The sequence below is a fragment of the Neovison vison genome, chromosome 7 (assembly GCF_020171115.1).
Source record: "Neovison vison isolate M4711 chromosome 7, ASM_NN_V1, whole genome shotgun sequence".
Classification (NCBI taxonomy): domain Eukaryota; kingdom Metazoa; phylum Chordata; class Mammalia; order Carnivora; family Mustelidae; genus Neogale; species Neogale vison.
In genome coordinates this window covers 57,059,930-57,082,588 of record NC_058097.1, presented here as the reverse complement: position 1 = coordinate 57,082,588, position 22,659 = coordinate 57,059,930, and the positions used below count along the sequence as shown (strand labels likewise).

Here is a 22,659-nt window from a genome sequence, read left to right as displayed (position 1 = left end):
ATGCCCTCCGCTGCCAGAGGCGGGCCTCCGGAGGCAGGCTGTGATAAGCTACCCATGACGTCAGACACTATCTTTCAGCCAATAGGCGCTCCGCCCCTATCGCCGTGGGCCACTAGGGGGACGGTCCCTGGTAGGCGGAGCCCACGGCCTAAGTCGGGCTGCGATAGGCTCTGGAGGACGCCAGTCTCCACTAGTCTTTTCCAGTCAACCAATAGGCCGCGCACCTGCGGGGTGGGAATCCTTTGACGCACCGCGGAGGCTGAAGCTGCTGGTGAGGGAAACAGGTTCTGCTGGTGCAGTCGGTAAGCCCCTTCCTGCACGCCCAGTACAGGGATTCTGGACATAGTTCGGAGGGGAAACGGTGAGGCTTGGTGGGGTTGAAGGCGGAGGGTCCGCTTAGCCCGGAGGACCGAGCATTTAGCTTTGTTGGAGAAACTGAGTCCCAGATGTTCATCTCTCCATTCCATTCCTCTGACCCTAAACCTGATCCTCGGCTGCTCCTACCTGGTGTGCGTACCCATCAGTTCCGTCTCTCTTGCCCTCATTCTCTCTCCCACTCACTGGCTTTCCCATTTCCGTCTGTTGCTACTCGCTTGCTGGCTCATCGCACACTCGGCCACTATTACTTAAACGTTTCCCGAGGCTTCCAGTGTGCTAGGCCTTGTGCTGGCCAACGACAGTGGTGACCAAGACGAGTCAGGCGTAGGCCTTGCCCTCGAGGATCCTGGGTCAGATGGGAGGACGGACACGTTGATGGGGAGGGGTGTGCCGAGGTGGGGGAGTACAGGAGAATCCTTTTTAGCTTTACTGGGTCAGGAAAGGGTTTCTGAAGGAGGGGACATTGGCTCTGGATCCTGGAGGGGCAGAAGTACCAAGCAAAGGAGAAGAGCGTGTTGGAGGATGTTTCCTCATAAGCGGGGAAAGCAAAGCATGCGGGAATATTACAGTGTGTAGGTGTCCAAGGAGGCCAGTCAGGTCCTTGCAGTGGGGTACCTGTAAGGCTGGAAGAGGAAGAAGAAGTGGGCAAGGCCAGTTTGGCAACTCGGACTTTGTCCTGGAGCGGGGTGGTAGTGGGGAGCCATGGAAGGGTTTAGAGCAGGGAAAGACCAGGTCAGAGCTGCAGCCAGAATTGGAGGAAGGAAACTGGATGCCAGTAGCCCAGAAGGTGGCTTGGGCAGAGACCCAGGCAGGAGATGAAGGGTGGATTAGGTCAGAGACCAAGAGGATAAGGCAGAGAGGGGTTCAGGAGGTAGAAACAATAGCATATGGGGCTTGATGGGCTGTGGGGCTGTCCAGGACAAGTCCTAGAGTTCTGGCCTGGGCTACAGGCGTACAGGAGCTGTCCCTGAGATGGGGACAGGAAATAGGAGCAGGTTGGTGGCTGGTTGACTGTTTTGGGGGAAATGAACAAGGGGTTCTATGACCTCAACGAGGGAACAGGATCTTTAGGGAGAGTTCTGGGCCATGGTTCCCTCCCCCATACAACCCTTGCTCAGAAGTCACTTACTGGTTGAATGAGGGCCTCTGTGGTGAGGGTCCCCCTGCCCCATCTGCTCAGGAAACTTTTCTTGTACTTCTGCATCTTCAGTCTCTCTCTCCCCCTTCCTTCCCCAGCAGCATTAAAACATGTTCTGTCATCTTTAAACACACACACACGACATCAAGCTCCCTTGAATTATTTCTCACCCCGTTCATAGCTGAAGACTTGAGGTACTCACTGGCCAAATCTCTTACCTCCTCAAATCTCTCCCTCCTCAGCCCTCCATGTCTGGCTGCCCACATCCCTGGCCCTGCAATGGCTCTGGACAAGTCACCAAGGACCCACCCCCTCCCTGCTGAGGTTGGGGATATTTCCATCCTATTTCACCCAGACCACTCCCTCTCACCTGAAATCCCCTTTGCTTTAAGTCCTCTTGTTTCCTGCTTAGCTTCTTCCCTCTCCAGCTCCACCTTAGAACCCTCCAGGACTGACTCCCCTTTTACTGCCCACCCCTTTCCTGGGGAGCCCTCAGGACTCTCTCTGTCCTGACCCTCTGCTCATCCCATCTGTCCACTCTTCCTGGAAAGAATCTAGCTCCAGCCAGAAGTGAGCATCTAGTCTGCTCTCCTGCCTCTTGCTGCTTCCTTGATGTCCCCCTGTGTGGTCTCACAAAGACCTTTTGATCTCTCCATGTGCAAAACATACTGTCACCTACCTTGTACACACCAGAGCCTCTTCCCAGTAAAGACACAGCCTCACTGTCCATGTGCTCCTGTGGCTAGCCTGGGTGCCCTTTTCATCCCCATCTGCTCTACCCTCAGTAAGTCCTCTTCAACCTCAGTTATGGCTCCTACTCCTACTCCCTACCCTCATCCCTATCCTCAGCCTTCTCTGCCTCCAGGACTTGCCCATTTCAGTCCATCCCCCGATGTCTCAGCAGGCCCTTTCAGGGTCTGATCATGTCCCTCCCCTGCTCAGAGACCTTCTGTGGCTCCCATTGCCCTCCAGTTACAGCCCAGATTGTACTCCAAGCCCTTCAGGATCTGCTCTTGCTGGCCACTCCAGTCCCCTTAGGCCACTTCCCATTTTGCACCTGACCTTCTGGCCAGGGATAGACTTTGATAACTGCCCAGTAGCTCTCACAACTTTGCATGTTTCTTCTGCCTAGCAAACTTAACACTTCTTCTTTAAGGTCAAGCTCATATCACCTCCTCTGTGAAACCCTCCTTGACTACCACTAATGGAATCTGAGGGGACTGTGACAGCCTGTGTCTGGATCTCTTTGTCAACTCCCCCCCGCACCGGAGGCCCTTGAGGGCAGGCCCTGGATAGAAATTATCTCTGCTCTAAACCCAGGGCCTACGAAAGGGCAAGACCTCCGAGTCTTGGTTGAGGGACTGAGTGACTGTCACAGCTGGGCAGAGCTTGGGCTTCCAGTATTTGGAGTGACCAGTTTTGTTTCTGGTTCCCTGTTAAGTTTGCTGTAGTTCTCTAGGAAGTATGGGTTTTCTTTTCTGGGTGGGTGCGGGGGCTGGGTCTGCAAAGGGGAGTAGCTGAGAACTCAGAGCCCTTCGGCACACCACCTGGATTAAGTCCGAAGGTGGTGTGTGTTAGTAGGGGTGTCCAGTCCCTCCGCACCCAAGAATCCAGGCCTGCAGTCCCCTCCTTCCTCAGGATCCACAAGCTGGACTCCCAGCTCTCCACCGCCAGGCTTCTTGGATCCCAGCAACAGAGCCTGATGCTGCCCCCTGGTGGACGACACCGACCCTATTTGCAAGAGGCCAAACTAATTAAATACTTTTATTTACAAAGGAATAAAACCAAACCGACTTGCCACGTAGGGCCAGGCCCCCACCCTGCGGCGGTCACAGCAGCAGTAGAAGGCAATGATGGAGTGCAGCTCCAGCTGTCCACGGAGACTAGTTGGTGTGCGCCCCCCACCCCTTAGGCCAGGGTCTCGGCTTAGGACTCCCGCCCCCACCCAAACCCCTGGCCGTCCTCCCACCTTAAGGCACAGCCTGCCCCTCCCACTCAGCTCGAGGGAGCCAGGAGCCCCTCAGGGGGGCCCCCCGCCACCCAACCCGGGGCGCATTCACCACGGAGGCCGGCTGAGATGGGAACAAGAGGCCTTTAGTGTCGCCCCCTGCAGCCCAATCTCCCCGCGCCTCCCGGCTGGGGCCAGGGCTCAGACCAGCGGTGCGGCGGGCGGGGCGAGGATGAGGCGGATGCACTCCACGCACTGCGCGGCCGCCTGCCGCGTTTCTTTGCACAGCGCCGCCAGGCTCAGGAAGCCGTGCGGCAGGTCCTCCACCACGCGCAGCGTCACGGGCTTGCCCAGGCCGCGCAGCCTCCGCGCGAACATGACCGAGTCGTCCAGCATGGGGTCCAGCGCGCACGCCTGGGGGACGGCGGGGTGGGCACGGGGCAGAGGAACGAGGGGAGGGGCCGGTGAGTGGGAGAATGAGCCTCGGCCCGGCATCCCCCACCCCCCAGACCCACTGCCTCTTTCCCCTTCCCCGACTGTCCCTAGAGGAAATGGCAGCCCTAGTTCCCGGACAGTCTTCCCCATTCCCCCACCCCCTCCTCCTCTGTGGCTCCCGCTTGGGGGCTCTCTTCCCCAGGTGCACCTGCGCCCACCTGTCCCTGCATCATCCCAGTCTGGTGCTCACCACAATGTGCACGGGTGGCAGGCTCTGTAGCATTCTGTCAGAAGCCAGCAGCGGCGACATGAAGGGGTTCTTGACGATGGGCGATGAGCAGAGGGGCATCCGGGTGGTGCTATGGCTGGAGCGCCTGGGGTGGAAACCCTCCGGGAAGGCGGCGCTCGCGCTACAGCCTCTGTCCTTGGTGCTCAGCTCATCCGGCGCCTTAGCTTCTGGCGCGTCGTCGCCCACAAAGAAGTTGATGTCCGAGGGCGTGGGGGGGCCAAGTGTCTCCACGGATAGTGACAGCTCTGGGGTGTCTGACGTGTCCGAGCTGCACTTTAGGCTCAGGTCGTGTAGTGTCAGGCTCTTGAGGGAGTCCGTGCCCAGCGGGCCCTCGGGCTGGACCAGGGCTGCCTCAGACACGCTGCGCCGCATGGGTTCTGCAAGAGGGGCCGGGTAAGGCGGCCAGTCTGGGCCACCCATCAGCCTGGCTTTGTGTGCTGGGTGAGTGAGTGGCTGAAAGGAAGGGTCAGGGGGAGGACAGCGGCCTGTGGAAGAGGAGCTGAGTGCTAGGGCTCTGGAGGCTGCGTGTTCCCCCAGACTGTGTCCTTGGGGATGGGTGGGGAGCCCCACGTGCCCCCGACTGCAACTCCAAGGGAGAGGTGGAAGGAGTCAGGTGGAGGGCTGTGTGTGTGGTGACCAGGATGGTGAAATGCAAGTCATTTTACCTCTGAGTGCTTAGTTTCCTCCTCTGCACAAAGAGGGCATAAAAATAGTCCTTATCTCACAGGAGGTGGTGAGGACTCAGTGGGATAAGCCACGGCTCCCCATTGGGAGGTCATACGCTATCCTCATGTCTTAGTAGTAGTAGTAGGCTTCCCTGACCCCAGCACGAGGCCCAGCCAGCCTGTGAGGGCTGCTCGACACAGGGTATCCACAGTGGAGTAGCGAGAGGCCCACACGGTGTGAAAGGAAGCCGTGTTCACAGGGAGCTAAAGAGTCTTGGGAAACTGGTTCTCAGGGGCCCCACCCCTGCAGCCCCAAAGATCTGTTCCCAACATTTCCTTCGTGTGCTTTGGTTTTATCCCTTCCCTTTAAGTGAGCCGGGAAGTGCCCCGCTGATGCCGGAGATGGCTTCGGCTGGTGTTGAATGCCCACCTTGGCTGATCTAATCAGATCTGTGCTGCTTACCACTAGCGCACCATGACGCTGCCATCTGCAGATCTTTTTCTTTTTTGTCTACATAAATCCTCAAAGGCAAGATGCAAGACGATAGGAGAATATTGGCCTAAGTGCTTCATGACCCAGAGGGTCACAGGCACAGAACCAGTGATGGGAGTCATGGGGCGCAGCCTGTCAGGCTGCCAGCTTCTGCTAGGAACACCTACTGGGTGTCCGGTTTGTGCTGGGTGCTCGGCACAAACAGTTGCATGAAGTCCTAACAACAAACTCATGAGGCAGGTCCCTTGACTGTACTCATTTCATGGAGGAGCAAAGCAAGACTCCCAGATTGGGTCCCAGGCCCCCATCCCCTGAGGTTGCTATACTGGCCTGTGTGCCTCTAGGGGCTGTACTTGCTACCTCTGACCTTTAGGGAAAGCCCCAGTGCTCAATGATCCACTGTTCAAATAATTGTTTTTGTGTGTATTTGCATTCATTTGAATATCCTAAGATTTAAAAAGCCAAAGTAGGGGCGCCTGGATGGCTCAGTCATTAAGCGCCTGCCTTCGGCTCAGGTCATGATCCCAGGGTCCTGGGATCAAGCCTCGCATTGGGCTCCCTGCTCATCAGGAAACCTGCTTCTCCCTCTCCCACTCCCCCAGCTTGTTCTCTCTCTCTCTCTCTCTCTCTAAAATAAATAAATAAATATATAAATAAATCTTAAAAAAAAAATCTTAAAGTAGGACACATTCGGTTGGAATAATTTTCTGAATAGGAATGGTATCTACTTTTGACCACATGCTATTATTCAAAAAGTACTTGGGTGTGCTGGAGATAGAAAATGAGTTGGCTGTACTTTAAGATTATTAAAATGTTAAAAAAGAAAAAATGGTGGGAAAAAAATAGATCCCTGGATGTTAGTGATTTTTGGATGCATGAGGGTCCTGCCACCCGCCCTGAGGCTAGGAATCTCTTCCACTGACTGAGGTCTGTGCAGTGTGCTGATCTCCTTGCCCTTAGGCTCCTAGGCCAGCCCCTGGAGTGGGGTATTACCCCCATGTGTCTCTGTTAAAAGCCTAGGAAGAATCTAGGAAGGCTGGACTCCTCTCTGAGGGCCCAAGAGATTTGAGTGGCATTCTCAGGATCAAAAATCAGCACACTTAACAACCTTTGGAAGGCTAACTCTTATAGTTCCTGGAAGTTCTGAGATGACCTGGTGGACTGGAAGTCCTGGAAATTCCAGGATGTAGATCGTCGTGGAAAATCAAGGCTGTGCGGTAGTCCCCAGGGATAAATACAAGGTTAGAGCCAGAAGGTGATCTCTGCTTCCCTGAGCACTCCAGGACACAGCCCCTCACCTCCCCCCAGGACTTCTGGTGGACTGGGCTCTCCACCTCAAATGGGTGCGTGAGGGGAGGGCTTCACTCACCTGCTGTGGGTACTGAGTTCCTGTGGGTCTTGTTCCCACTCAAGTCCAGGAAAGAGTGGAGCCATGAGGAGGCGCCCACGCGAAGGTCCCGGAAGAGCAGGGCTGTGTCCCGTCGCACCAGCCCCATCATGCCCAGGGCCTTCTGGTCCGAGTCGGAGGGGTCCTCTGTCTCTCCACCTGTGGAGTGTGTGCAGAGGGCTGAGGCCCAGTCTCAGCACTCGCAACGTCAAGCCTCTGTGCCCTCAGGGACCCAAGAATGTCTGATGGCTTCAGTGGGGACCAGGAGTCTCTAATTTCCTTTCCCGAGCCCTGGGCACTGGCCCCCGTCCCTGTAGGACTCCGGCGTCCAAGCCCTCCCCAGGCCCCCAGCTGTGTGTGTGGTGGCCTTACCAGCGTAGGCGCTGACACACTTGGTGAGCACACTGAGGGGCAGCAGGGGGTCCATGAGACTCAGAAGGCGGGAGGGAGAGGCGGTTGATTGTAGCATCGTGGCCGGGTAAGCTGCCATGATGCCATCTGGCACCCGTACCCCATAGGCTGCTGCCCGGAGGGACACAGTGAAGCAGAGGTTTCCACCTGCGCTGTCCCCTGCGAGGCATATCCGTTCCCCCGTTGAGCCTGGGTTGGAGGGGGGTTGGAGAGGGCTTGGTTAGCTGGCAAGGAGGAATTCAAGCTCTGAGCCAGGAGCAATGGACTCTCAGAGGTAGGATATGGGGGCTCCAACCCCAAGGTCTAGCCAACTGTGATTTTAGAGATTGGTAAACAGAGGGAGGGGTTTGGGGGACAGCAGTCGGGGGATCAGGGAGACTTGATGATGTGGAGATCATGCTCTGAGGAGCTTGAGAGGCTGGAGGTCAGAAGCAAGGGGGACAGGGGCGCCTGGGTGGCTCAGTGGGTTAGGCCGCTGCCTTCGGCTCAGGTCATGATCTCAGGGTACTGGGATCGAGTCCCGCATGGGGCTCTCTGCTCAGCAGGGAGCCTGCTTCCCTTCCTCTCTCTCTGCCTGCCTCTCTGCTTACTTGTGATCTCTCTCTGTCAAATGAATAAATAAAATCTTTAAAAAAAAAAAAAAAAAAAAGAAGCAAGGGGGACAGGTGGTGGGAAAGGAGAGACCAGGGCCCATTTCGGGAAGGAGGGGCAGCGGAGGCCTGGAGATGGAAGGGCAGGGTTCAACTAACCATACAAAAGAGCCACATCCCTGTGCCCTGGGGCACACCCCTGCCTTGTCCTGGGCCTCTGGAGATGTCAGAAGAAGGAGGTCAGAGGAGCTGGAAGAATGGGCTGGAGCGAGGGCCAGGGAGCTGGACATGCAGAACAGGCGGGTGGAGAGACAGAAAGAAAAGGTCCGAGGGCATGTGGGGTATCAGGGCTAGATGGGGAGAGCGGGGGGCAGTGGGGCAGGAGGGGGTGAACAGGTGGCAGAGAGCTGGGTGGGAGGAGATGGGAGGGGAGGCAGCAGGTACAAGACTGAGGCCTGAGCAGGTAAATGACTCTCTCCCCGCGCAGTAGACGGTGGTGGCAGGACCAGGGAGTGGGTGACAGCGAGGGCGGGGGCTCACCGAGGAGGGCACAGTGTTTGACAGCCCAGCAGTAAGCGTAGAAGCACTCCTCCAGCGCCCGGGGGAAGGGAGCCTCGGGGGCCAGGGAGTAGTCGATGGAGAGGATGGGAACGCCCAGCTCCTGGGCCCAACTCTTGAGGTAGGGCTCATGGGATTTGGAGGTCTGGGCCACGAAGCCACCGCCATGGATGTGCACAACCAGGGACTGTGCGCGGGGTGCCTGCTGGGGGCGGGGCCGCAGCTCCAGGCTCCGGGGCCCCTCGGACTTCACCAGGTTGCTGAGCTCCTCACTGTCCTGGGCGGGGGGATGGAGGGAGGATGATGTGGGTGAGGCTGGGGCAGCCTGCCCAGGCCTCACCCCACCAAAAGGATGTGCTCAGAGACACAGGATGGGCGTAGGGAGCAGGTGTAAGAAGTGGGAGGTGGGAGGGTGTCTGGGTAAAGGGGCTTTCAGTGCTCCTTGGCTGTTATCTCCTACCTGTCCTTCACGCAGGTCATAAGAGATGAGCCTGACGAGGACCGGCCCGGGGCCCGAGTGGGCCAGGGGGGGCGAGATAGTGACCGTGAACTTGGGGTCAGCAGTCAGCGGCATTTCAAAGGCCTCTGGTGGCAGACTGAGGAGGCGGCTTACCCTCACGGTAGCTGATGTCATGTTCGCTAGAGACTGGTGGGAGGAGACAGGAGGGGCGCGGGGGACGAGCTGCTTACAGCCCCTCATGTCTCCTCTCCGATCCCCACCCTCATCTTTTCCGTCACGCACTGTCCCTGAGCCTGGAGCCTCGCCGAGGCCTGACGTGGCCTGGGATGGGTCTCTGGGCCCCAGTGTGCCCATCTTGTAACACCCGTGGGGTCTTCATCAGGCCCCCTGCTCACCGATAGCACCTCAATCTCAGTGATATTCCAGAAGGCTTTCCAGAAGTGCACATCTAGGTTCTGTATGATCCGCTCAAACTCAGCCCCACGCAGCTCTGGGTCGATGGCAAAGCGGCCGCTGGTGAAGAGGGAGCTGGCAGTCACACCTGGGGGTCAGGAGGGGTATCAGGGACTCCAGTGGGGAGAGATGAAAGGAGGAGGAGGGACAGGAAGGGAGGTGGGGCTGTAGGCAGGGTCTGGCCGGAACTCACCAAGGCCTGTTTCATTGCGCTTATAGTGCTCCCCGAAGGACACCAGCCCGATGGAGATGGTCTGCAGAAATGGCCGGATGGCAGGCGTGAACTGTGGAGAGACGCTGCTGGGTCACCTGCTGCCCAGGAGGGACTGGAGGCAGGAGTGAGGGGCAGAGATGTGGTTTGGGGGGAGGCGTGGTCATTCAGCAAACATTTAGTGAGCTCCTACTCACATTGCTCTAGGCAACAGGAAGCAAATAAAGGCGCATGTTCAATGTCAAGGAATGCTTTGAAAAACCAGTAGGTGGAGGAGACACAGACTGATGACTAGGGGTCAGGCTACTTAGATGGGTATCTAGAGGGTGCTGGAGGCGGGATCCAGACGGAGCAAAGGAAGGCTGGGCCCTGCAGAGGACATGACAAGTGCAAAGGCTCTGAGGCAGCCTGTGCTTGGTGGGGGTAAACTGTGTGGCTGGAGCAGAGTGAATAAGGAGAGAGGGGCAGTGGCCAAGGTCAGAGAAGAGGGGGCTCATGGAGGAATGTGGATGTATTCCAGATGTGGGTGGAGCCATAGAGGGGTGGGAGTAAGGTAATGCACAGATTTCCTGAAAGTCAGCGAGGACAGAGATGAGGCCAGGTGCACGGACGGGGACCAGTTCCTGGGTGGCAGGAAGACAGACAGGAGATGGTCAGAGACAGGGCCAGAGATCTTGCAGCAGAAAGCCAAATGGGGAGACGCATCTGAGGGAGGAGGCAGGCAGCTAAGAAAAGACAATGGGGAGACAAGATCAGAGGAAAAAAGCCATAGGAAGCTGGGCATGGGGCCAGCAGGGTTCTTTTGTTCATTCAACAAATACAGGCCTACATCCTACTTCAAGCTAGGCACTAGGCTTTGGGTGGGGGGTGGCGGGTGGGCAGCAGGAGGTGCTGAGCTAGTTTCTGCCCTGTGGGGGTTGACATTTTACAGGGCATAGCCAGTTCTGTAGCATAGCTGCTGGGCCCTCAGAGAAGAGCTGTCAGGCATGACCTTGCCCCTGGCCAGGGGCCCAGTGGGCCAGAGAGCACAGTGGTGCCTGGCCATTTTGCCTGGAATGCTGGCTTGGGTGGCCCCAGGATCACTCTCCCGTGACTCCAAGGTCGTGGCCGGGACACAGGGAGGAGCCAGCTGGCCCTGCTGGACTGATCGATATTTGCTGGGGGTCAGCTTAGGTGAAGGGAAGTTCCCAGGAACATCCAGGCTGGACTGGTGAGGACAGGCTGCTCCGTGGGGAAGCGGGAAAGAACGCTGAGAGACTGCCAAGCCCATCTGGGCTGGGGGATTAGGGGGACCCAGAGAGAATCTGAGGGGCTGCAGAGTCACACAGCTTCAGATGCTCCTGCGGGGGGCTTCCCTGATGTGCCTGGGGCCTGGGGCACCTAGAACGGACCTCATAGGAGTACAGTGGACCTCTGCTCTGAGGCCTCAGGACCCCCATCCCAATTCTGAATCCCCAGACGACTTTTGCTCGGAGTCCAAAGGCTCCCAGGCTGCCTTCCTTTCGGTGAGCAGTACCCCCGTGGGAGTGGCTGGGGTGGGGCCACCACCAGGTCCCCCTGGTAGTCACCAACTCGGAAGTGCTCCTTGGCCTTCCCCATGGCTGGAAAATGCTGCGTCAACAGCCCAGGCTGACCTGGGGTCCTGTGGCCTTGAGCCTCTGTAAAATGGAGCTAGCCCCCTCCCTTCTGCACATGCCCCCCCCCCCGGGGGGGCGACTAAATGGGGTGTGTACTTTTGAAGAGGCCTTTGAGAACAATACTAAGCACCCTTCTGAGGGGTCTCAGATGATTTCAGGGGCCAGGCAGGTCACCACAAAGACTGGACAGATCTCTGAGCGTAGGATAATAGAAAGTCATGGGGATCCTGGCACAAAGAGCTATGCGAGTTGACGATTTCTTACTACTCGGTGGAATCGACCCAGGGGCCACAAGTTTGAGACCCACCCCCGCCCCCCCCCCACCCCATCCCATGCAGCTGCCTGAGCCCTAGATGGCTTCCCCTTTCCAGGTCTACCATCCCGGGAGTTCAGGCAAACCAACCACTGTGGCAACTGTATCATGCTGTACCAGGCACCTTCACTCTGAGTCCAGAGGAGTGGGGCTGTGGCGGGGGGAGCTCACCTGGAAGCCCAGACAGCGGCCATAGAAGCAGCCCTTATGCAGAGTGACATACTCGCTCAGGAACTCAGCAATGAGCCCCTCGTCACCCTCAAAGAAGAGCCCCCCTGGCCGGTTAGTGGCCAGCAGGCGCTGGGCATAGTAGGCTAGGGCCCGGAGCTGGGTGAGGGCGACCAGGTAGGCCTCGAGCTCTGCCAGGTTGTGGCTGGTGCGGAAGAAGATGCTGCGGCGGTTGGAGGCCACGTAGCGGGACTTATGCAGTAGGTGCGCCAGGCAGCAGCGGGCCGTGTGCACGAGGCTGCGGTACCCATTGGCCGGCGTCTCGGCGTCCAGGTCAAAGAGGTGTGCCACGCTCAGCAGGCGGCCCAGGGCCGGCTCCAGCCCCAGCGCCTGCTCCCGAATCCCCGCGAAGACTCCCGACAGCCGCCGTGCCGTTTCCCCGGGGCCCTGGCTCGAGAAATAGGCCATGTTGTCCTCCACCAGAGTCACCAGCGACTGGGTCATCGTGCGCAGGTCCATGCTGTGTGTGAGCCGCGAGGCTGTGGGCCAGCGGGGAGCCTCTGTTAGGCAGGCTAGGGCCAAGGGTGCAGTCTAATGTCCCATCCCCTTCCTTTTGCAGACCCAAGAGTCCGGACCCTAGACCCCCGTTCTCCCTGCTATCTCCTATGTGGGGCTCTTCTTGGATTCCTAGCTCCACGTCTCTCCTACAACCCCAGAGTCTACGCACCCCTCTGTTTCCTTCCAGGGACCCAAGAATTCAGGTGCTTGCTCTCCTGGGGGCCAGGACTCTGAGGTTCTCTGAGAGGTGTGGAGCCTAACTAGGTCCCCCCTCTCTCAGGCCCCAGGTGCCACCCACAGGCCCGTCCCCTCCACCAGAATTTGGGAGAGCTCTCAGCCCATCCATTCCCATCTACCTGGTGATGTCGCCAGACCCTGGTCTCAAGCCTAATTCTCTTCCTGAACCCATTTCATAATCCTAGCCTTACTTAAAACAGAGGAGTCAGTCCTGTCCCCTCCTGGTCCCTTGAATGTGGCTGTGGAACCTCCTCCAAGCTCCAGCTGCCTCCCTTTTCCTCTGTGGGATCCCCACAGGTCGGTCGGTCCCACTGCTCCCCAGCTGGGTCCCCCAGCCTTTGGGCCTCACCACTTGGCTTAGATCGCACTGGCCAGCCCCATTCTCCTGCGTAGAACAGTCGCCTTCATCTCTGCCATTAGCCTTGAGCTCCCTCTGTGCCAGACCTGTGCTAAGAACTTTCCATGTGTTTGTTCCGTTAGTGCTTGCTCACCCTGAGAACCAGACTGCCTCCATTTTTGTTTCAACTGTTATGGGTAGCATCCCCATTTTACAGGAGAAACTGAGGCTCCGAGGTGTTCAGTAAGGAGCTGAAGCTTGCATTGATAGTGGCAGCGCGGGATTCAAACCCTGATCTCTGGGTCCAGAGCCCGCCCTTCTGCTGGTCTCCCTCTCAGGGTTCTGGAAGCTGGTCCTCTGGCTATGGCCCTCAAAAACTTGCCCTGGCCTAAGCCTGACTCCCCACACTTCAAGGTTCGTGGTGATCTTCCCTCTGGGATCCCTGTACTGTCACCCATGCCCTGGGCAAGCTGCCGTTGACTCCCTTGGTGGAGATGGTGCCCTCTGCTCAGGGGACTCTTCCCTCCTGAAGCCCACTAAGGACCCTGCCTGGCTGCTGCCTCATCCCCGAAAAGGTGTCTCCCCTCCCTGGCAGTCCCTGGAGTTTTAAAGCTCTACCACCCCTGTCTCTCAGCAGACAGTGCACTCACCCCTCCCAGACCTCTTCTGAGCTCCCCCAGGCTGAGCTGCAGGCTGGGCTAGGGCGGAGAGTGGCGGGTGCCAGCAGAAGCCTGGGGCGATAAACCAGGGGGGAGGAGCAGAGCCTGCCCTGGGTGGGGCCACCAGCTCCACCTCCCACCCAGAAAGGACAGGGAAACCATGTGTTGTAAACACAGCAGGGAGCCCAGCTCCCCTCCCCCTCTGCCAGTTCCCAGGCCTCCGCTCTAATGAGAGTCCTTGTCCCAGGCTCCTCTGCCTTAGAACCCAGGAGTCCAGGCCCCAGCCCCTTCCTCCCTTGGATCCAGGCATCCAGACACTCAACCCCCTCAACAATTAGAAACAGGTATCTAGCCTGCCAACCCTCTTCTCTCTTAGGAGCCAGGAATCTTAGCCTCTGTTCTGAACAAACTGTCTCTTCACCAAGCCCAGCTGCCCTCCCTCTCCCCAGGGTGGATTTCAGGGAGCAAAGGCCCAATGATCTCAGCTCCTGTCCTGTCCCCTACGCTGGCCCTGGCACAGCCGGCCCCAGCTGTTGGTGGTGGTAGGCAGGGAGGGAGAGCCAGCCCTGCCTGTCCCTCCCCAGAGCACAAAAGCTGATTAAGGGGAGCGCCTGGGTGGCTCAGTGGGTTAAGCCTCTGCCTTCCTCTCAGGGTCCTGGGATCGAGCCCCGCATCGGGCTCTCTGCTCGGCGGGGAGCCTGCTTCCCCCTCTCTGCCTGCCTCTCTGCCTACATTGATCTCTCTGTCAAATAAATAAATAAAAATCTTTAGGAAAAAAAAAAAAGCCTATTAAGGGTGGTGCCAAGCTCAGCTAGGGGTTCTGAGCCACGCGTCCTACGGTGTGGTGTTCCCATACTGGGCACATGCTACTTACCCTTCACAGGCCATCCTGCTGTGACTGTCATCCCCACCTCACATATGGGAAACTGAGGCTCCAATAAACACCTTACTGATGTGATTCCAGGTACTCCTTACCTGGCCAGCTCTTTCTTACCCTTTAGGCCTCGGCTTGTCCCCTCCGCACACAGGCCCTCTCTAACTATTCCTCCCCACCTAAGACACACACCCCTATCATTACTCTCTGCCATCATACTTGCATTTCTTCCTAGAATTTTACACACTTGCAATTAGACCCGTTCATTTACATGTTTGTTGTTTGTCTCCCCCCCGAGGGACAGACCCAGACTTCATGGAGCTGTGAAGCTGGTATGTGTAGAAGTAAAGCTCTTTTTAGGAAAAAAAAAAAAAAAGGTGTAAAATCACAAATACAAACTTAGGGACAGGGTTTTGGAAGGGGTCTGCACAAATGGGAGGCCCTGAGGTCATCTGCTTGGCTATAGGTGAATCCTCTGTCTCTCTTCTCTCTCTCTCTCTTTTTTTTTTTTCTTTTTAAGATTTATTTATTTATTTGCTGGAGAGAGAGAGGGCAAGCACAGCAGGAGGGGCAGAGGGAGAGGGAGAGAGAACCTCCATCAGACTCCATCAGACTCCCCGCTGAATGGGGAGCCGGGATGCAGGGCTTGATCTCATGACCCTGAGATCTGGACCTGAGCCAAAACCATGAGTCACACCCTTAACAGACCGCACCGCCAAGGTGCCCCCATTTCTTTTCTTTTGGATTATGATGCCCCCTAGGGCAGGGGGTGGCCTCAGGGCTCATCATGGGGTCTGGCACATAGTAGTTACTCAGCAAATACCCAACAAGATGGAAAGAAAGCGTGAAGAGTCAGAGTGGGGGCAGAAGCAGGTGAATGGGAGCTTGGGAGAGGACCACCCCTCCCCAGGGCAGACAACCAGATGAACAGATAGACGCCTCTGGAGACAGTGCTGAGGTTGGTGACCAGGTGAGCCTGGATGGGCCGGGATGAGCAGTGGCGAGGAAGAGGCTGAATCCCAGGCCTTCATGATTCCAGGACCCTGCCCTTCGCCCTGTTCTAGGCAGCTCCCCAGGGGCTGAGCTGGGTGGAGCAGGGAGGAAGGGATATTGAGGTTGCCAGAAACTTGCCAAGAATCTCAGGCAGAGGGCACTGGGGCAGAGGCAGGCGCCCAAGGCCCGTGGGTAACAACTGGGGTAGAGGTGGGACCGAGGGGTCCTGCCACCTCGTGCCAGCCCTTTGCCCTAAAGCGCCACAGGACAGCTGGAGCCAGCCTGGATTCTGGGCCCTGGGGACTGAGCAAGGGTGAGAAAGGAAGGCAGCTCAGCGAGGATGGAGGAGGAAGGGCCAGCTCTGAGGCCTGGGAGGGGTGAGAGCTTCTGAAGGGGAGAGCCCTGCAGGGCAGCAGCTAGGTGGGGGGCAGCGAGGGCAGCCTGCTCCCTGAGTGTGTCTGCCTCAAAGGGCAAACACTGCTCTGACAACCCTGTGAGCCAGGCACGGTAACTCATCTCGTGCTCTCCGCAGCCCAGGGGCTGGGACTGTCCTCGCCCCTTCTGGCAGCAGAGACAAGTGAGATGCAGAGGACGACAGGACCGCCCATGGTCACAGGGCAGAGGAGGGCGGCTCAGGGGGTCTCTGCAGTGTTTCTGCTGTGTGTGTGTGTGTGTGTGTGTGTGTGTCTCCTCTCCATCACGTCTCAGCTGGCTGCTTTCTGGGTGGTCAGGTATGAGTGTTTTGGAGGCTCACCCATGATGTATGTATGTATGTGGGAACATGTCACGCCTCATGTTCACCTGGCCTGTGTTTGTGGGTGGGTGACATTTTTTTTCCAGTCTATGCATTTGTATGTTTTTCTGTATGTTTAGGGCCTGTGTGTATGTATGTGTCGTGGCCCCTGTGAGTGTATCTGTGTCTGTGTTCTTCTTGGCCTGTGAGATTGCACAGGCATGTGTCTGTGTGTTTATGAACATGTATACTCATATCTGTGTGCATCCGTGTGTGTGTGTGGCCACTTCCCACTACCATCCAATGCATCACAAAGTTCTGCCCACTCTGCCTCCGCAGAAGCCTCTGGAATCTGGCCCTTCTCCCACCTTTAGTGACCCCTCATCTACATAATTGTATTAAGTTTTTATGTGTCTCTGACTTTGCCCCCTTCAATCTCTTTTCCACATAGCAGCCAGAGGATTTTTCTAGAACTTTAGTCTGGTCACATACTCTTACCCCCGCAATACCCCCACCCTTGCTCTCAGGATAAAGCCCCCAATCCTGGACATGACCTTCCAAACCAGGTGCTCTCTGGGCCCCCTGCCCACCCAGCCCCCTCTTCCTCCCCTCCCTTGCTGAGCTCCCTCTGTGTTGTAATGAGCCACTTCCTTGGGCCTCAAGGTCTCTGCCCGCACTGTCTCCTTTGGCTCCCTGCCCCCCTTGCACAGCCATCAACACTCGCTCATCCTTGGGTCCAATGTCACCTTCCTGGGAATCTTCCCTCTTTCATTTTCTTAGGACTTTCCCTCTTGTATTTGCCACAGTTTACAATTATATCTGATTTGTGGGATTATGTGATTCACTCACACCTCCAGTGTGAGTCTGTCCTCATCACCAAGAGCCCAGGCCTGAAGTTAATGTTCAGTGAACAAATCTGTGTGACTGGAGCCTTCTGGATCCACAATCAAGGTGGGGGCGCAGAGCAGTTTTGAGTTCACACACTCCTGCCCTCAGGAGGCTGGGTTGGCCATCTCTCTGCCCTCATTGGCCAGGTAAAGAAGCCCAGGTGACCTTGCTCCCTCAGAGCCTCAGCGTCGTCATCTCGGAAATGGGGTGATCATAATGACGCTAGAGTCATTGGTTCCTGGGAAGATCAAACTGATGACTAGGACTGCTGCAGCCAGCCTGGAGGGCTGGGGCAAGGTCTGATTCACCCTACTGAGGCGTGGCACCAGGGCAGAAACTCAGGAAATGACAGGTGGATCTCAGAGCTTAGTGGAATGAGTCTTTGTGAGTAGGTGGGCCCTTGGGTTGGTGGGTAGGACTGGCTCAGCCCTGTGCAAAGCACCCCACCCGATAGGATTCTGAGTCCTCATGACAGCCTTAAGGGCAGTACAATTATTATTATCCCGGTGTTACAGTTTATACATTCCTTCACTTACTAATCCAATAAATATCTGAGTGCCTCTGTGCCCGGCATGTGAGGCTATGAAAATGTGGGCTAAACAAGGCAGACACAGCCCCTTCTTAGGGGAACTCACTGCCTACTGGGAAGTAACAGTCATCATAACCTCCGCCCCTCAGGCAGTCATGCTGTGTGCCCGTGTCTAATGTGCTACACTCATTCAAACCTCACAACAGCCCTACAAGCCAGGGAGTCCGATCATCGTGCCCACTTTACAGCTCAGAAAGTTCGGACAGGGAAAGAAGCAGCCTGTTGCCCACTGTACCATAGCTTATAACCCCAGGAACCACACCAGCAACACCCACGTTTTTAACTTTGGTCTCTACTGCCTCTGGGCACACTGTCCTGCTTGTGAGGCTGTGTCTGGTAGTGTGACAGTGAATGCCCTCAGGTCCCAGCCTGAGCTCGGAGCCTGTCTGCCTGTCTGTGTGGGTGTGCTTGTGTGCCTGTATTCCTGTGTGTAGCCAACTCTGTCTTTGGCTAATGATGTTGCCTAAGGCACACAGAACAATGGGCTTGGGGTCTCTAGGGCCTGGGGGCTATGTCAGTTTCTTTCCTTCACAGGAACTTCCTACAGGTCCTCACTTGGCTTCACAAATACTCATCCCTAGCAAGAACTTAATGTGTTGTCCTGCCTGGGGCTTGCAGCATCTCTGCTGGTCTGTCAGTCTTTCTCCAGTCTGCTGAGATCTGTAAATAATGTGACACCTTGGGAACCCAATGGACAGCCCTCCCTTCTTTGCGCCAGGGTGGGTGTGGTGGTCTGAAGCTACCCAGGGCCCCCTAGTTTTAAAAAGAATGGGGGGAGGTCAGGAAGTTAGACCCCAAAGATGCTGGGCTGAAGCAGGTGGGCTGACAAGGAACTGAGACATGGATTGAATGAAGGGTGGGAGGATGGACTGTTTTGAGTCATACTGTTTTGAGCCTGGGGCACTTCCCACTATGGGGTACTCCTTCCTCCTACCTTTTCCTGACAGTGAATGCCCTCTAAACTTCCTCTTGGAGCAACAGTTTCTAAACCTCTCCACTATCCTCTCATGAGTGCTGGGGCCCTGAAAACCGGCTCTCGAACCATTTTTCTGGTAGGAAAGACCGAGGCCAGGAATCGCCCCACGGTCACACAGCGAGTACGGAGCAGGACAGGGACCCCTAGTTTTGGAGACTCGCATTCAGGATCGTGTTCCCGAGTCGCTACTGGGGCATCTGGTAGTCTCTAGGCTGAGGGTAATATTCCACTCTCACGTCGCCCATTCTCACAATGGATCATCCCCGCACCCCTTCGCAGGGCGGCACTGGGCCAGCCCACGGGCTCCCCCACTTCTCGGGGCCGTGGGTCCGTCCACTCAGTCCCCAGTTCCCTGCAGGATGTCCAGGGTTCCTTCCGTTCTGCAGCCGGCCCCCGGGCGCTCACCTTTGGTTTTGCTTTTTCGCCACCGCCGACGGCTACGACTCTTGGAACCCTCTTTGGCCCTCTTCGAGGCCAGGGCCCCATCGGCCCTGGCTGCCCCGCTTCCCCAGTCAGACTCCATCAATTTTCGGCGATCCCCACGCGGGGGCTGATTCCAGTCGCCGGGCCTCGCCGGGAGAGCCAATCCTCGCGGCGAACCACCACCGGGCCCCCATACCACCCAATCCTGGGCTTGCTTTTCTCTGGGTCCCGCCCCCTGAGCGATCCGGGCCGCACTCCACTGCCGGGTCCCGCCCTGGGCCTAAAGCATGGCCCCGCCCCCTCGCGCACTTTAAAGGGCCCGTGACCAGCGAAAATGCAGCCCCGGGGCCGCGAAAAGTGTCCTTCGGACAGGACTAGCGGGGAGTCCCGCGGGTGTCATCCCAGAAGGGAAGCCTCGCTCTTCTCCAGTGCTGGCTCTCAACCTCGCTTTCCCACTCACCTTCCCAAGTAGGGATCCCCTAGAACGCGACCCGGACTGCCTGGTGGAAGGGGAAAGAGGGGCGCCTCTGATCCTCCGCCTTTGGCGGGGGGGGGGGCAAGTCCTCCGGCAATTCAATGCCGGGGAGGGGCGACAGCACTGGAGGCGTGGCTCTGCCTGATAGCCGTTGGAGAAGGAAGCTCCGCCTTCTTCCTGCCTTAGATGTCCTATGGCTCTCTTTCTCGGGGTTCTTTTCTCGGCCTTCTACCTTTCCAAGAGAGTGGAAGGGCGGGGGGCAAGAAGAATGCTCGGCGCCTGCGCACTAGCCCGAAGCCGCGGATCGGCCGCCGAGAGCGACCGCAGAGGGCCTGGCGCATGCCTGGGAAAAGGCGGGAGACAGATGAGTCTCGAGGCTCACGCATGCGCACACAGTCAACTGCCCGCGGGGCTAGGTGGGGGTGGGGGAGGCTGCCCTGTTGGTGTGTGGAGCGCGTGCCCTGACATTGGGTTCTGGAGCCTACAGAAAGAGCTCTTCATCTTCAGCGCCGGAAAAAGCGGACCTCAAACCCTTCTTTCCCTCCCGAAGCACATGCGCAGCCCTGCCCTTGAGAGACATCGTTACTCTCTTCGCAGGTGCGAGAGAGATGGCCCAGCCCTTCAGGAAGAGACCGGCCTACGAGCCACGGCCACGATTGCCGGCCCCTTGGACTACCCGGCCATATGGGAGCCCTCAGCTTCTGGATTGGGGCTGCCTTGCCTCCCCTCAGGCTGCTTCCACAACCAGCCCCTCATTCCATGCATGAGACTTCACGTACACCCTTGGGCCTGAGCACGTCAGAGGAGGGGGCAGCGCCGGCGGCCCGCGGAGTCCCGGGCCCGGCCCTCTCGCATACCGGTCCTGGTAACTCTCCCTTTGTCCGGATTCAACCTTGCTGGAGACTTCGGAGGTGGCTGCGCCACCCTTCCTGAAAACACAACCCCCAGGCCACCGAGCCTGGCTGGACTGGGGGTGGCCTGGCAGAGGAGTAGGTGCCGCCCCGCCCGCCTGGGGCGACCTGGAAAACTCAAGGATCCCTGAGGCCCGATTTTACCCCTAGTGGGGATGGAAGCACTGTGAAGGTAAGGGTCTACGTGCAGCACCAGGTGGCTGGTGCCTAAGACAGGGGGTGCCCCAAGGCTGTGAGTTTGGGGACCGATGGGCAAATACTGGCGGGGGATGGGGCGGGGTGGCAGCTACTCTGTTTCCTGGCCCCTAGGTCAGAGCCCTGTCCCACTTCTGTCTGATTGCCCCTAAATCCCCCGTGGGGAGGCAGTCTGGTGTGGGGAAGAAGTCACAGCCGGGGTCTGCCATTCCCAATATCTGTCCTGCCTCCTGCAAGGCCTCTGTGTCTCCCCGCCTCAGCTTTCTCATCTATCAGATGGAGCTGTTGATCTTTGTCTGCAAGGAATGGTGAGGGATTCCCAGAGCCAACCTGACATACTGGTGGTCCTCAGTTCCTCTTGATGGTCTCTGGGAGGATCCGGTCCTCTGGCCTCAAACTCACCTGTGTCCCTGTAGTGTCTGTGAGTCTGACTGCCAGTTCTCTTCCCATGTGCTGTTGTCCCCCCATGCCCTGATGCCCCTTCATGTTTCCCCTTGAAGGCCAGCTTCTTTCCCTTGGCCACTGTTCCCCCTCTCTTGGGTGATGAATTGCTCTTTAATGGAGACCCCACATCTGGTTCTGAGTCAGAATCTGTGACCAACTCGTAAAACATCCTCCACTCTGAGGCTGGTCGCTGCGTGGATATTTGGTGTAGTTTTGATAGAAATCCCCACTCGGTGGAAGATCTCAGCTGGGCTTTCACTCCTCGGGCTGGAGCTCTTTGCTGGGCTATAGGGTCTGATTGTCTCAGTCTCTCTGGGGATGTAGGTTCACTCTGGTCAGGTGATCCATTTTCGGGTCTAAGTCTAGACTGAGCTGGAGGTGTTGATCCAGCTTCTCGATGAGCTGGAGGTTGCTTCATTGGACTGGGTCCTGGCTGGCCAACCTGTGCCTCTCTCAGTTCTGGCTCCTGTTGAGTTTCAGATTCTTTTCCTGGCCCAGGTCCCTGTTGTGAGGTAACTTCCTGTTGAGAGGAGGACACCCGGTGCATGGGAGGTGATTGCTGTCGTGCAGGCTCCTGCGGGGCGAGAAGTTCCTGCTGCAGAGCTGAATTTTGTTGGGTGCTAGGTTCCTGCTGGGATTCAGCTTCATGTTGGGCAAGGGTATTCTGCTGAGTGAGGGGTCTTTGCTGGGGAGCCGGTTCCTGTTGAGTACTGGGCCCCTGATGAGTCTTAGATGCTGGCTGGGTTGTGGCTATCACTTTTGGCCCAGGCTCTGGCTGGGTGATAGGTGTCTGGGGTGGCTTAGGTTCTAAGTCATGCCTAGATACTGACTTAGAATGTGGCTCCATTGTTGTTCCTTCCATCTTGGGAGGTGTTGCTTTCCCAGATTTCATCCTTCTGGGCCCCCAAGACCTCCTTTGTCACAGATCTCTCATTGATTCCTCATGATGGCACCTCCCTTTGGATTACACTCCTTCATCTTGGCATCCCTGGTTCTTCCATTCTAAGGCAGTTGGCAGGTGGCACTGCTGACCTCCACTCCTATACCAAGTGATGGACTTCTGTGCCTCCTACTGTCGGGGGAGGGATTAGGAACAGGAGGAGGCTGAATGGCCAGTACTCTCCTACCAAAGGGGAGGGGCTTGCCCTCTTGTGTCATAAATAGGACCCCACCCCACTTACCACTCAGTTTAAGTGTTTTTTTCCTCTTAAAGCAAGCATCCTAATTTAGTCCTTTGTTTCATCTGGGATGACAGAAGCCAGATTCTGGACAGTGTTCTTTTTTTTTTCCCCCCCTTCCGCTTCTGATCTTTCAGGAAAGGGTTAGAGAGGAGGCAGTCTTTTTTTTTTTTTTTTAAATTTTATTTATTTATTTTGACAGAGAAAGATCACAAGTAGGCAGAGAGGCAGGCAGAGAGAGAAGGGGAAACAGGCTCCCCGCCGAGCAGAGAGCCCGACGCGGGGCCTGATCCCAGGACCCTGAGACCACGACCTGAGCTGAAGGTAGAGGCTTCAACCCACTGAGCCACCCAAGCACCCCGAGAAGAGGCAGTCTTTATACTGCTGTGATAGCCTTTACTTCCTTATTCATTCTTTAAAATGGCTGCCAGTTTAATGTCCTTATATATTGTGGGTTTTTTTTTTTAAGATTTTATTTATTTATCTGAGAGAAAGCATGAGAGGGGAGAGGGTCAGAGGGAGAAGCAGACTCCCTGCTGAGCAGGGACCCCCCCCCCCGAAGCAGGACTCGATCCCAGGACTCCAGGATCATGACCTGAGCTGAAGGTAGTCGCTTAACCAACTGAGCCACCCAGGCCCCCTATATTATTGTTTT

At 57.0% G+C, this 22,659-nt stretch overlaps 1 protein-coding gene and 1 long non-coding RNA gene across 6 annotated transcripts; one reads left to right on the top strand and one right to left on the bottom strand.

Moving 5' to 3' along the window:
• Positions 1 to 206: 206 nt before the first annotated feature.
• LOC122912076 lies at positions 207 to 9,661 on the top strand. The gene is made up of 2 exons (XR_006385533.1): positions 207 to 302; positions 9,425 to 9,661. It is a non-coding gene; the product is annotated as an uncharacterized LOC122912076 (long non-coding RNA).
• LIPE (lipase E, hormone sensitive type) lies at positions 3,268 to 22,198 on the bottom strand. 5 transcript variants are annotated; one of them, XM_044257388.1, is made up of 10 exons: positions 20,785 to 22,198; positions 11,538 to 12,073; positions 9,399 to 9,489; positions 9,148 to 9,293; positions 8,753 to 8,938; positions 8,275 to 8,569; positions 7,106 to 7,333; positions 6,716 to 6,892; positions 4,150 to 4,565; positions 3,268 to 3,878 (listed from the first exon to the last, which is right to left on the bottom strand). In XM_044257388.1, the coding sequence occupies exons 1-10, from the start codon at positions 21,716 to 21,718 to the stop codon at positions 3,666 to 3,668; spliced, it is 3,222 nt and encodes a 1,073-aa protein (XP_044113323.1). In that variant the 5' UTR covers positions 21,719 to 22,198; the 3' UTR covers positions 3,268 to 3,665. The 5 variants fall into 5 exon arrangements, with proteins under 5 accessions (XP_044113323.1, XP_044113320.1, XP_044113322.1 ...); XM_044257385.1 differs by lacking the exon at positions 20,785 to 22,198 and adding an exon at positions 20,713 to 20,721; XM_044257387.1 differs by lacking the exon at positions 20,785 to 22,198 and adding an exon at positions 19,262 to 19,333.
• Between the last annotated feature and the right edge of the window lie 461 nt (positions 22,199 to 22,659).

Excerpts from the sequence above, each read along its gene's own strand:
- LIPE (XM_044257388.1), bottom strand. The coding sequence starts at position 21,718 with ATGAAATCTGGGAAAGCAACACCTCCCAAGATGGAAGGAACAACAATG. Across the intron at positions 12,074-20,784 it reads CAGACACTACAGGGACACAG|CCTCGCGGCTCACACACAGC; the intron begins GTGAGTTTGAGG and ends GCTGGCCCACAG. Across the intron at positions 9,490-11,537 it reads GCCGCTGTCTGGGCTTCCAG|TTCACGCCTGCCATCCGGCC; the intron begins GTGAGCTCCCCC and ends GTCTCTCCACAG.